The sequence below is a fragment of the Salminus brasiliensis genome, chromosome 6 (assembly GCF_030463535.1).
Source record: "Salminus brasiliensis chromosome 6, fSalBra1.hap2, whole genome shotgun sequence".
NCBI lineage: Eukaryota > Metazoa > Chordata > Actinopteri > Characiformes > Bryconidae > Salminus > Salminus brasiliensis.
In genome coordinates, this window is record NC_132883.1 from 12181383 (window position 1) to 12194649 (window position 13267).

The following is a 13267-nucleotide window of genomic DNA, read 5'->3' on the forward strand; positions in this document are numbered from 1 at the left end:
ACAAATCCAAGGTATGCTTGTGATGGATTAACTGTCTCTACTGTCCAGGGAAGGCTTTCTTCTAGATTTTAAAGTGTGAAGATTTGATTGCATTTAGCAACAAAAGCCTTATTGGCCAACTCCCCAACTCATCCCAAAAGTATAAAATGGAGCAGCATCATCATTCCACTGCTCCACAGCTCAATGCTGGGTGGGGGGGTTGTACACTCCTCTAGCCTATGCCTGGCGCCAATATGTTTATGTTTATCTGCTCTCTATTGGCAGTACATCTCTGCAGGGACTAGACAAGCTGTGTTTTTTGGGCATTTGCACTTCTGTGTCAGCAATGAGCGGCACTCAAAGGAGTCGAATGCATTCAATAGAAGGGGTGTCTACAAACATTTGGACATATAGTGTACTTTGTTAGGCAAACATAAATGTATTGTCAGTATTACAGGTACAGGGCCTAATCCTATTTCAATGTTCATTTTTCTTCAGTCTTGGCTTTGAGTTCAAATTAAAGAGGAACTGAATAATATATAGAGTAAGTAATAAGCTTCTTACAGTGGAAACAGCGCTGTCGAATTGTTCAGATGTATTCTCCACTAGGCTATCCAAGCATTCGTGAAAATGAGTTTACCAGAAAGAAATGACTCCACCTTGTGGATGAGAAAGAAACACACATTAGTGCATTGTTATCCAGAACAATGTACAGTTAACTTATTTTGTAGAGGTCGGCAAATCTTAAAGAGGTAACATTATGAGACTCATTTCACAGGGCCTGTTCTCTGGATTTCATGTTGCTTCTGGGACACATGGGATGCACTGCCATGCTACTCACACAGGCTGTGTGAATGCTACATGACTTGCTAACATGGGTGTTAAAATGCAAAGCATGACGCTCTGTATTGCTTACCCCATTTGGAGGTAGTATGTTTGAAATAGGCCTTATTGGCTTAGTGCAAGCTTTGCTTAGATGGAAAACCCCAGTAGGCCTCATAGAGGGCAGCAGTGTTACTTCACGTGAAAATGTCTCTTACTCCCTCTGGAGGCTGGATGCAGTGCAACTTTTAACCCCACCCAATCCCATGTAAGTAAATGGAGTGGAAAGGAACGTTTGATTTAAAAGGACACATCCAGTATCCATGGCCCAGCCCACCATTGTTTTTCTTCAAACTTTTGTTTTCAAACACAATTTGTAGGACTTGGTGATATTCAAAGGGGTGTGGCCAGGTGTGTGCAAGTTGAAAGACAGCTAATACCAACCGTCTGCTATTGGTGTACTTACAGACTTGCAGTTGATTGAGCGGTCATTGTGATTTTCACATTTTGTCATTTCTGATGTCCAGAAACAGGAGAGCTTGCCACTTAGAAATATGGGAGGTGTTCGGGTGGTCAAATGACTTTGCCTTCCATCTACGGCCAGCTTTTGGCTTTAAAACATCACAATTGGAGTCAATTGGTACATACTGTCCACTCTTATATACAGTCTATGTTTTCGACCCCTTAACATGCATTTTTAAAATGTGTTGAGAGGGGGGAGACTTGCTGATATTGAGGGTGGATATACTCTTTATAAGCAACTATAGGCACTTCTAAACTGGCCAAGGCAGTTGTCATTTGCCCCAGAACCCTGAGTTTCTAGAAGGCAAACGCATGCCTGCCAGTGCTGCAAAATCCTGACTGCGCCTTTAATGAAGTAATACCAGACTGGAAATTCACGCACTGCTAAGCACCTCATCGTTTATCTAATGTTTCCAATCAGGTTATTTGTCTGCCAGAAATGGAATAGTGGTCTGGGGAGGATTGGGCTGTCTGAGCAAAGATTGGACAGTCTGATTTCTCTGGAGCTAGAAGAGGATTAATGATAGGTTTCATCACAGGGAACTGCACCACAACAGTCTACACACCCACATGTTCCCGCCCACACACACATACACATGTTCACACAAATACAGAAATACACACATGTTCCCACACGCACACACACACACACACACACACACACACACACACACACACACAATGCTTCTGTCCTGAAGGAAGGCTTTACTGTGGTGAAGGTAATTTTTGAATGAGGTTAAGGCAGGACAGATGATTAACCCTGCAGTGAAGTTTAATACTCCTGTACTGGGTGTGTACAGTGGCTTCAGTTTTAATGGCACAGTTATTTAGTGAAAGTGCAATTAGAGTTGAGGCAGTTTGATAATGATCAGATCCTCTGAAGAATTTAGGGCACGGAGGGTGTGATAATGATCTGGAATGTTTGGAAAAAAAATAGAGGGAAAGTCTCATATGGGCAGCTGATAGAATGAAAAGCAGGACATGATGGTCTCATCTTATGGAAAACTAAATTTCCTTGCTTTTTTTTTACTTAAAACTGTGATGTAGTATGTAAACATGTAGTCTGAGTTTTACCGTTAAAGTGGACCTACAGTGGAAGAAAAAAAAATAGGATATGGGTCATTTAACCGATTATTTTACTTTGACATCAGACAGATTGATTGAAGATCAAAGCCACATATTCATCAAAAACCAACAATGTGTTGACATCGAGCTCCAGTGTTTAACAGACGTTGAATTTTGGTTAAAGATTAAAGCCACACATCGTCAAAAATCAACACTGAATTGACATCGAGCTCCAATGTTCAACAGAAGTTGAATTCTTATTGGAGATCAAAGCCACATATTTGTCAAAAACCAACATTGGGTTGACATCAAGCATAACGTAACGTCTAACAACATCAGAATTGTACACTGAGTGGACGTTCACATTATGAAGTTTAGCTGGGTTGGGCTGGGTTTTGGTCACCATACCTTACAATTACAGGTTGGTATTTTTGTCATTTTGACGTTGGCATGTGATGCTTGGAAGACGTTGAATTTGGTTATTTAATATCACAACCTAAATGTAACAACACATCAACGTTAGCATTTTTTGTTGTGTAGCTGTTAACATTATAATGTTTAGCAGATGTTGTTTTTTTGTTTTTTTTTGTTTTTTTGGTTGGTCACCATACCGGACAATTAAATGTTGGTATTTTTCATTTGGCAGTGGCATGAGACTGGATTGTGATTACTTAACATCACAACTTCTGCTGTCGTAATATTCTCAGATTCTGACCATTTCGGTCACCTGACGTCACAACCTACATTCAACGTCTATCAATGTTGCTGGCCGGCTGAGTAAGTAGGAAATGCAACGCTCTTCAGAATTCTTGGTCACAAGGAAAGGCCTTTCATTCACATCAGTTTCTGAGAGCTTTTTGTTCAGTGTGAGCATGGTAGAACAGAGTGAGTGAGTCTAAATCAGTGTGTTTGTGCATACAAGGAATTTGTCTTTGGTTACACAGTAGCTCACAGTGCAGAGTAACACACAATAGACGTTTGAGCTAAATGAGCTGAAACATGTGAGTGCCAGAGTATGATGGGTCAGAGATGATTTTCTGTGCACGGTTCCTGGTTTTGAAGATGTGCAAGTCGAGCAGGTGATCTTTATAATGACGAAGGAGAAGTAGGCCTGTGGATAGCACCTTTCCCCCAGTGGGAGACTCTATTGGCTAGCCTTAATTATGATAACAGAGTAGGAGCTTTATTTTATAATGTTCCAACTAATCAACATAACCCAACCTCTCTCTCTCTCTTTCTCGCTCTCCCCGTAGAGCTCTTGATCACTTGAGCTCTCTCTCTCTTTTCTTTCTCTTTCTCCCATACACACACACTCCTGTGGTCACACTTGACTGTGTTTCCATTTACTCTTCGCTGATAACTCACCTCCTTCAGCAGATAAATATTAAATTAGAATAAATGACTCTGTATTGTTCAGCTGGCAGTTGGGCACTCTCTCTCTCTCTCTCTTTCACACACAAACACCCCCTCTTTCTCTCTCTCTCTCTTGCCCCCTTCTCTTTCTTTCTTTCTTTCTTTCTTGTAACCTCTCTCTTTCTTTATGTCCCTCTCTTTCTCTTCCACTTTTACTCCCTATCACTTCATCTGCCCCTCTTTTTTACCCTCTCTTATTCTTTCACTCTCTCTCTTTTTTTTCTGTATATTTCTCTCCTTCGCTTCCACTCTCTGCCTTTTTCTCAGTGCATTCACTCTCTCTTTCTCTTGATCCCCTTTCTCTGACCCTATAGCTCTCACTCTTTCTTGTTCCCTCTCACTCTTTCTTGTTCCCTCTATATTTATTTCCCTCCCTCTCACTCTCTCACTCTCTCTCTCACTCCCATGGGAGTGGTCTCTCCTAGACTGCCTTTTTACTACATAAAAGATGATGTACTACATGGTATTTATCGCGTGTGTGTGCCTAGCAGACTCATTAACCTCTTGTACTGTCCTTCTTGTCACTTGACAAATGATGAATATGGTATTTTCACCAATCCACCATAACATTAGCACCACCTGCCTAATATTGAGTTGCTTTCCCTTGTGCCATGCCTTCTGAAGGCGTCCTATGGTTGTCCTAAGTTGTGAGGTGGGGCTTCCATGGAGCACTAAGGCTCATTAATGTGACCCTATCACGAGTTCTGTACTGGTTGTCCTTCTTTGGACCATCTTTGGTAGGAACAGATCACTGCATACAGATCAAAAAACACAAGACCTGCATGCCTACCTTGCCCATTTGTCCTGCTTTTAACACACATCACCTTCAAGAAGTGACTGTTTACATGCTGCCTGATATATCCAATCCTTGGCAGATACCACTGCAGAAGAATAACAGCATTTTTCACTTTACCTGTCAGTTGTCACAGTCACCAGCTAATGTTATGGCTGATCGATGCATACCCAAGATAACCTACCTGACTTATTACACACACATGCTATATATATATAATATACATATCATCTATCATGCTATTTCTGTAATTGTTCTAACATGTCATCATAAACCGACTCAAAGAAATGGTCCAAAATGGCCTGGAATTAAAGCTCACTGCTCTAAAATGTACATTGTAGTTAAAATGTCTTTGCTGCTCCTCCAAAGTCATTAGAGATATTAGAGGATTTATGACAACAGCAATCATGTACACACACACACAGTATAGACCACACACACAAGCTCACAAATCAGAGATATTCCATCCACTCGAATGCCAAGGATATGAATCTCCTATTCAGTCCCATTACTATTCAATTCCACTCAAGAGCACTTCGACTCGAGACAATTCAGGTCATGAAATTGCAGAAGACAGAATGTGAAGCTCTAAATGAAGACAGTGCCTGACATCCCAGCCTTTCTGTCATAAAAAATCACGATCCAATCCATTGTGTTTCAGACCCACACAAGACAGATGCAAGACTACCAAAGCAATCGTGCTATTAGAAGAGAGAAAGGCGGAGAAGAAAGGAAAGAGCAAGACACTCCATCTGAACAAGGCTAATACCCATCAGAAATAATGAAATCACTCAACATATTGACCTTTCATTATACAAGCCCTTGTGTGTGTGTGTGGCAGAGAGTGAGGGAGGGAGGGAGAGAGAGAGAGAGATTTTTTTTTTTAGAATACTAAAAATCAGTACTGTTGTGCCAATACCAGTATAGATGATTTACTGAGCACTTTATTAATATTTAAGGCTGTATTCAGAACAGTCCTTATATCAATGAACTGCATTAAAATTCTATCCATCTACACATTTCCACCTACAGCAGTTTAACCTCACCCAATAACGCTGAAGCTATACAATGTAATGGCCATCTTTGTTTACTCTATTAGAACGTGTGGTGCGACAGCAGATCCACCGATATAGAGAACAACCACAGCGCTAATTAGCATACCAAATGAGTAAGCTAGTATAGTAGGCTCAGTTAGAGAGTGTCCCAATAATTGAAAGAAGAGGAGAATTTTACATGAACAGCAACAGTGTTGCGAACACAACACGAGAACGAGTGTTGTGGGGCACCTATAACTTATAGCCACGGCCTTCCAAAGAAGAGGACCTGCGTCTATGGTTTAAGGCGCTAAATTGAACAGATCCACCCAAATGTTCACACGTTTTCTCTTATTTTCATTTTGTGGAAGGGAACCCAACACCAGAACATCCTTATTCAGAGACATGGCTCAGTTATGAAGCTCCGGTGAAGCGGCCGCGTCGGGTGCTTGTGAGGCTCTTAGGTTAGCTCTTAGGCTACAGACCTACCTTACAGCCTCACACACACCCAAGATATCTGCTTCACAGCAGAGCCTCCCCTCCACAAAAATGGTAGAGCAGATGTGTGGACGTTTGGGTGGATGTTCAATCATAGGCGCAGGGCCTGTTCTCTGGAGGGCGGTGGATATAAGCTACATGGTGCCTTGCTACTCTTTGTGATCTTTTTGTGGTGTGTTGGAAAGCTAGTTAGCTACGCTCTTCATAGTAATGTTAAACGTCCTGTTTTTAAGATCAGCGTCCACAACAGGTGCCTAACATGACCATAGATTTGGGGGCAGATTTGGGGGCAGTGGTGGCTCAGCGGTTAGAGCGCAGGGATATTGATAACAGGGTTGTGGGTTCGATTCCCGGGCTCGGCAAGCTGCCACTGTTGGGCCCTTGAGCAAGGCCCTTTACCCTCTCTGCTCCCCGGGCGCTGGAGTTGGCTGCCCACCGCTCTGGGTGTGTGTGTATACTCACTGCCCCTAACACATGTGTGTGTGTGAGTGTGTGTTCACTACCAGATGGGTTAAATGCGGAGGACACATTTCGCTGTACAGTCCACACTGTACAGTGACGAATACGTGCACCTTTATCCTTTAGACTGCATTTACTTTCAATACCATTCAAGGACCATGTGATACCTAAAGACTCTTGAAAGGCCAAATAAGGTGAATAAGGAGTATTTCAGTCCAGACTGCTTTTTGAATGAGGCCGTGTTGTAAAAGCAAGGCAACCAATCTGATCAAAGCTTTTTTTTTTTTTTACATACATCTATAGAAACGGCACAGTAACAAAAACACTGTGTTTAATTAAATAAAGGTTGTAAACTGGTGAATAAATTGATTGAATGATTTATGAATGTTTAGGGTACATAAAACCATCAACCCTCAGCGGTTAGAGCGCCTGGCTATCGAAAACAGGGTTGTGGGTTCGATTCCCGGGCTTGGCAAGCTGCCACTGTTGGGCCCTTGAGCAAGGCCCTTTACCCTCTCTGCTCCCCGGGTGCTGGAGTTGGCTGCCCACCGCTCTGGGTGTGTGTGTGTACTCACTGCCCCTAGTTCACTAGTGTGTGTGTGTGTACTACCACAGATGGGTTAAATGCGGAGTACAATGACTAATACGTGCACCTTCACCTTTTCCTTTGTTTTTGCAGAGTAAAAAATGGATCAATGACTCTTCAGCCACATTTAGCTCCAGGAAGACAGAGTTCAAGCCTAAGCCCCCAAAATATAACATTCCCCAAAACCTGGGGTGTGTGAGCAGCCTGCTGGTGTGTCAGAACCGCTCTTTTTAAATAAAGACTCAGGACTGTTATCAGCTCTCGTAGTCTCTGAGGTTTTCCTCATGGTATAAGCTCAGTTAATTGCTGCTGTAATGTGCGATTTGTGAGCGTGTGCGCGGGCGCGCGCATCTGTGAAAGAAATTGCGCAGACTGGCAGATTCTAAACGTTGATTAAGGCCTCGGCGTAGTAAAACAGCTTCTGAGCAAAACAGTTTCCTTTAAAATGGGAAGAAAGGCTAAATTGCATCAATGTTGATGATTAATTTCCTATCTGCCCCTCCCTCCTCCTCCTCCTCCTCCTCCCTCCCTCCCTCCTATCAGCAGTTGGTACGGTCCGTTTAGGGGGACGTTCGTCATCGCTTCTCGAGCTCTATTCAGCTCTGTTCTTTCCGCGCGAGGCGCACAACTCGAGCTGCCTGACATACACGCAGCACTACCACGCAGACTCTGACTCTCTCTCTCACACACACACACACACACACCTGAGCGCTGAGGTAACTGTCGTCATGGAGCTCGGCTCAGTTTGCGGCACTTTCAGTCTGCGTGCCGTTCGTGTTTCTGAGCCGTAGAGACACCGGAGAGGTGGACTCCCGCGCGCTTGTGTCTGTGATGAGCCTCGCGCCGCGCACTTTGCCTGCCCTTTTCGGTCCGAGAGCTTGAAAACGATGGACGACAACAAGCATCTCGCGCAGCGCGTCGACGGCACGGTCCAGTGCGCGAGTCAGGAGGTGGTGAGCGCGCGCGCGGAGCTCGGGGCCACAAGCCGGGGAAGACTCGCGGAGCTGGAGGACGCGGGAGAAGCGGGAGCGCGCGACGCGGGAACGACCGAGCGGCGGCGGCGCCGGCACGGTAAGAGCTTTTCACCTGCCTCCTCACACACCTGCGCGTGCTGACTGGGCACGAGCACGAGCGCTGGAGAGGTGGAACAGCCAGCTGGGAGGACAGGGCACTGCACACTGCACTCTGTTCTGTTCAGCGATATACGTTTGAATGAATGGATATTAAGTGACTGTACAGCCTATGTGGGGGTATAAGATAAATACATTAAAACTGTAAAACTAGATAATGCACTGTATGTGTTTGTAAGTTTGTGGACCCCACTTCTAATTAGGTAATTCGGCTACGTGAAGGTGGGGGAGAATGGGATGCTCTGGAGCTGCTGCCCATAAGCCTCTGGTCACCATATTCAGTGCAGGCTTAGGAATGCTGGAAGTGTGTGAAGCCCTGCTGTGGAGCAGGGGATCTGCATTCTTTAGAGTGCCGAAGCTCCATCAGATTCCTTTACATGAGCTGTAGTGCCATTTGCCACCTACACAGATGAGCCCGAACATTATGACCTAATGACGATAGACTAGAACAATTGGTTCTCATAGGCGTAAGATCTTCTTACCTGCTAGAGAGAGAGTGTTCAGTGTGCTGCTCGCTCGACCACTTCAGCATCATCTTTGTGTTGGGAAGCTTTTGAGAAACCCAGCCCTGAGATTGTTATTGATGAGCGCCTATCATCGATACGGCAAGGAGGGCCAAACCACAAAGTGGCGAGACTGCGTTGGGCACCCAAGGCTCACTGATGTGTGACTGAAAATAAGGGAATCGCTAGAAGGGCTGCTGTCAAACAATCATAATCACAGTAATGCTGAGGATGGTTACAGAAAGAATGTGTCACCCCGAACTGTGCCTCACACCACGCTGTGCATGTGACCGTGTGACCGCAGGCTGGTCAGAGGGCCCGTGCTGACCCCTTGCAGCCACCACAGTTAGTTACACTGCAAGTTCTACTAATGAATGCATTCACTCTACTTTAAGATGCACAGATGTGCAAATGTGCACACTCGCACCATGTCTAGTCCCTAGCAAGTAGTATTTCCAATAGAATAGGACTCTCTGGAGCAGATAAGCATGAACCTGCTGGCACCATGCCTAATGCCAGGTGTGGGCTAGAGGGGTATAACACCCTCCAGCATTGAGCTGTGGAGCTGGAATGATGGTGCTCCATCTAGTGCTTTTTGGATGAGTTGGGGAGTTGGGAATGAGGTGGGGTGGTCTTCATCCAGCATCCTGACCCCACTAACGTGTCTGTTGCTGAATGCAATCAAATCCTCACAGCAATGGCACACAAACTAGTAGGAAGTCTTTCCTAGATAAACTCTGATTTTAGAAAAAAAAAATGAATGAGAAGGTGTCCCAATACTTTTGTCCTTTTATTGCTTTTATTGTCACATTCTTTCTTTATCTCTGCATGTCTCTCTCCTATCAATGTGTGGATGTGCATATGTGGAACAGGTTTTTTTTGCTTGGGCTCTGTCAGTCAGTTTAAATCACCATATGCATAGTAATGCCTCTGTGTTTAAATTACAATGATGCAAACACACACATCACACACGTTGCTCATTATTACTAATAGAATGTCAATCATCTCCTTTACATTTAGTGTCTAGTGATCACATTTCTGCATCTTCCCATGGTCTTCTGTAGCTTCTGCAACACACACACACACACACACACACACACTTATGCCTGTGTCTGTTTGGGTCAATGGGGTGACTGTTCATCTTGGCTGGGTTTTACCAAGGGAGCCTTTGGCTATCAGTGACAGAGAGGGAGGGGGTGAGAGGGAGGAAGAGGGAGATAAATGGGAGCAGAAGTCGTGCATCTGCATTTTAAACCGCATTGAAGTATTTGAGAGAGTGTGTGTGTGTGGGGGGGGGTAGCATTTCAAGCTGAGCTGTCACTCAGAGCTCAGTCAAGTTGTTGCAGACACTACTGGTCAAATTAGAAAATAATGATAATAACCAAACAATAGGTAAATAGTCTTTACTACAAATGTAATTTACTAGTCATGTAGTTTAAGTCATTTTACTTATGCATGTATTTCTGTATTTATATAAGTACACACAAGGAGAACAGTGAACGTGATCCAGTAGAAGTCATTAGATTTCACTAGAAGGTTCAGTAACAGACTTCGGAAGACGTGTTGGCGTTCCGTTTTGAGAAACTCCCCATGTAAGGCATGTAAGTCGCCATGCCCTTTGGTCGACAAAAATGTTCCAGACCTGCTGTGTGTGAGTGTGTGTGTCTGTGTGTGTTGCCCTGTGCATCACTGGATTTTCTGAATCATAAGATCATTAAAGCAAGTTCGTAAGTTTTGGGGATTTAGAGACCTCTCTGGTGAGAATGTGTAATTGCGCTGTGTGGTCTCCTTTCAGAGCGGATGAATCTGATCAGTGCACGTTTACGTTCATCCAGTCAGTGGAGGTGTTCAATGTTGGGTATTCTCAGTCTCAGTCAAAACAAAAGTGAAGGAAATGTCTTAAGAGGATGTAAGAGAGTTATATACGGTTGTCATTCTGATCAGCATAATTGTTAGGGATACATCACTTTTACACCACGGATACCAGATTTTCAGAGATCTACCAATACTTATACAAATTTACAAACCTAAATACTCTATAGATTGCTAGAAATCCTGATAATCATTGAAAGTGTAACTGCAAATTTGCACATTTTCAGAGCAATTAAAAAATAAAAATTAGTCACAATGCAGAAACACGTGCAAGTAAGGAAGCATAATCTTGCCAAGCTTGACCAAACATCTTTTTAATTGGTGTATCTGTATCGGCATTGCACCACTAATAATTGTATTTAGGTTTAAAAATGTGCAGATACATCATCACTATCTACACAAAAAACATGTATATCCACAATAGTGACTGTTTAGTTAAGGGTAAAGCATTTGTAACTTCTAATGCAGGTTAATATAAATAAATTACCACATGAAACTGTATTTTGTGTGAGCATATTGTTTTGTTCCATTGTGCTAAAATACTTTCACAATTTATTTATTGAGCAACAGATAAAACACTGTCTATAAGATTACAGCTGGTTAGCCGATGTGTTCAGTTGCTTTATAAAGCATCCACTCAGTGAGGTGGATGTTAGGGTGGTTGAGTAGGTTGTGTTTACAGAATGACAGCGAGGAAAGCACTTGAAATTGTCTGAGCTCTTAGCAAGCTAGCCGGCCAAGTTGCCATCCAGGTGATACGACTGTACTGTACTACACTGTAATGCAGGTACACAGAAAATCCACAGCAATGGTAACCTGGCTGCCTGTTTTAGTATGTAGCCATAAAAACACACAATATCATACATGTTCAGCAAGAGAAAGCCAACTCCGCACCATTTTAAAATCATTTCAGGTCACAGAGCTCTTGCCTCCTTACAAAAGCATAGCCAATGTTTAGCACTCTTGTCAGATCTAAGTTTCTTCGGTTTGATGATACGTAAACGAGCAAATGAAGACTGAGTTGGCTGTTCTAACATCTCCATGTTTGCAGTAGCCTTTCTGTTTTTATCAGGTTGCTCAGGTAATCAGCTAATGGTGCCGAGTAAGGATGTAAAGACGTGATGTGACCCTAAAAACTTCTGCAGAAACCTACCAGACCACTCTGTTTTTAGAAAGAATGTATTAGCCGTTGCCGGGATGGGCACGCCAGCCCACTGATACCACTTATTAGAATTTTTGTCCCTTATTCACTCAGGAATACAACTGCTTTCAATTTAAACTAAAACCCTATGGATTGTCGCTTAATAGAGTTGAACACTGTAGCATATTAAAGTGAAATCATAAGATAAGCAACTTCAGCAAAAGACCCCACCCCGCCAGTAATCTATCAAACACTTCATTTTCCCAATGCTGAAAAACTTTTAATATGTAATATGGAAGATCCTATATTGTAAAAATGTAATATGGGAGATCCTAATATGGGCACAACAAGACTAAGACTGTGCTATTATCACAGTCCTCATCCTTCCCATTTACCATGATTAAACCAAGTTTGGAATTTGGCCTTTTGATGAGCAAAACATTAAAGCTAAGTTGGCTGTGATTGCGGTTTCCTCCTGAGGTTGCTGCAGAGTTAGGGTTCGTCTATAAATTACTGGAAGAAAAAGTGTTGCTATTATATTATTTTCCTTGAAGATGACTGTGTTGAGAAGCAATAACTGATGCACTTCCACAGATACTACCGCGTCTAATACCCCTAGCAATAAATAATAATAAAAGTAACATTAATTCTTCTGATTATTTTGGGACGGTCCCTTTGTACTGGGGTGGATAATCTGTATAGCTGTCATGTTTCTAGCAATAAAGACTTATTGCAACATACATTGCATTATAGAACAGCAGTTCTTTCTGATCATGGTCATTATTTTTAGAATTGGGTTGATCCTTTTTTGTTCTAGCATGTTCTCAGTATCCCCCGCTCTAGGCCACAGCGTTTTTCCAGTTGGGTTCATCAGATTTTTATGCTTTTGACAAAGTTTCCCCAGCCGCTAGTGTCCTTCACACCTCCATTCACGCTGTCAGTGCCCTAAGGCAGCCCACAGGCCTCGGTGCACTCTTCTCATGACATGAAACCAGCAATTGTTTGCTCTTTGTCCTTCATGGCTTATGTCAACTGTAGTGGATCTCGCCTAAGAAAAGAGAAATGTCAAGAGAGTGCTTTGATATTTTCTCAGTGCTGTTTTGATTGTTTACGGACACATAGACTTAGACATAGATTTGAGGAAGCACACCATTGTACTCTCATCTCTTGCATGCAAATAAAACATTAACATAAGTGTTTTGTGTTAGGGGTGCAATGAAATATTATTTTTTTTACTGCACATGCAGACATAATAAAACAGCCAATGTGAATAAATAATAAAATCTGTTTATATATATATATATATATATAGAGAGAGAGAGAGAAAGCCAAGGTACCTCAAGGGGTAGTGGTTCAGACAGATAGACCAAGACCAGCTTTTGCTTTTTTTTCAGGTGGCCTAAACTGGTCAAGGGAGTTAAGAAGCTGGTCATCCATGCAAAAGCATACC

At 42.9% G+C, this 13267-nt stretch overlaps 1 protein-coding gene across 2 annotated transcripts in view; it reads left to right on the forward strand.

Moving 5' to 3' along the window:
- The first annotated feature begins 7771 nt into the window (after positions 1–7771).
- The window catches only part of kazna (kazrin, periplakin interacting protein a), a 55580-nt gene continuing 50084 nt past the window's right edge, over positions 7772–13267 (forward strand). For both annotated transcript variants that reach the window (XM_072681633.1, XM_072681634.1), the window contains exon 1: positions 7772–8242. In XM_072681633.1, the coding sequence (XP_072537734.1) occupies positions 8059–8242 (184 nt within the window). In that variant the 5' untranslated portion in view covers positions 7772–8058. The remainder of the gene's footprint in view (positions 8243–13267) is intronic.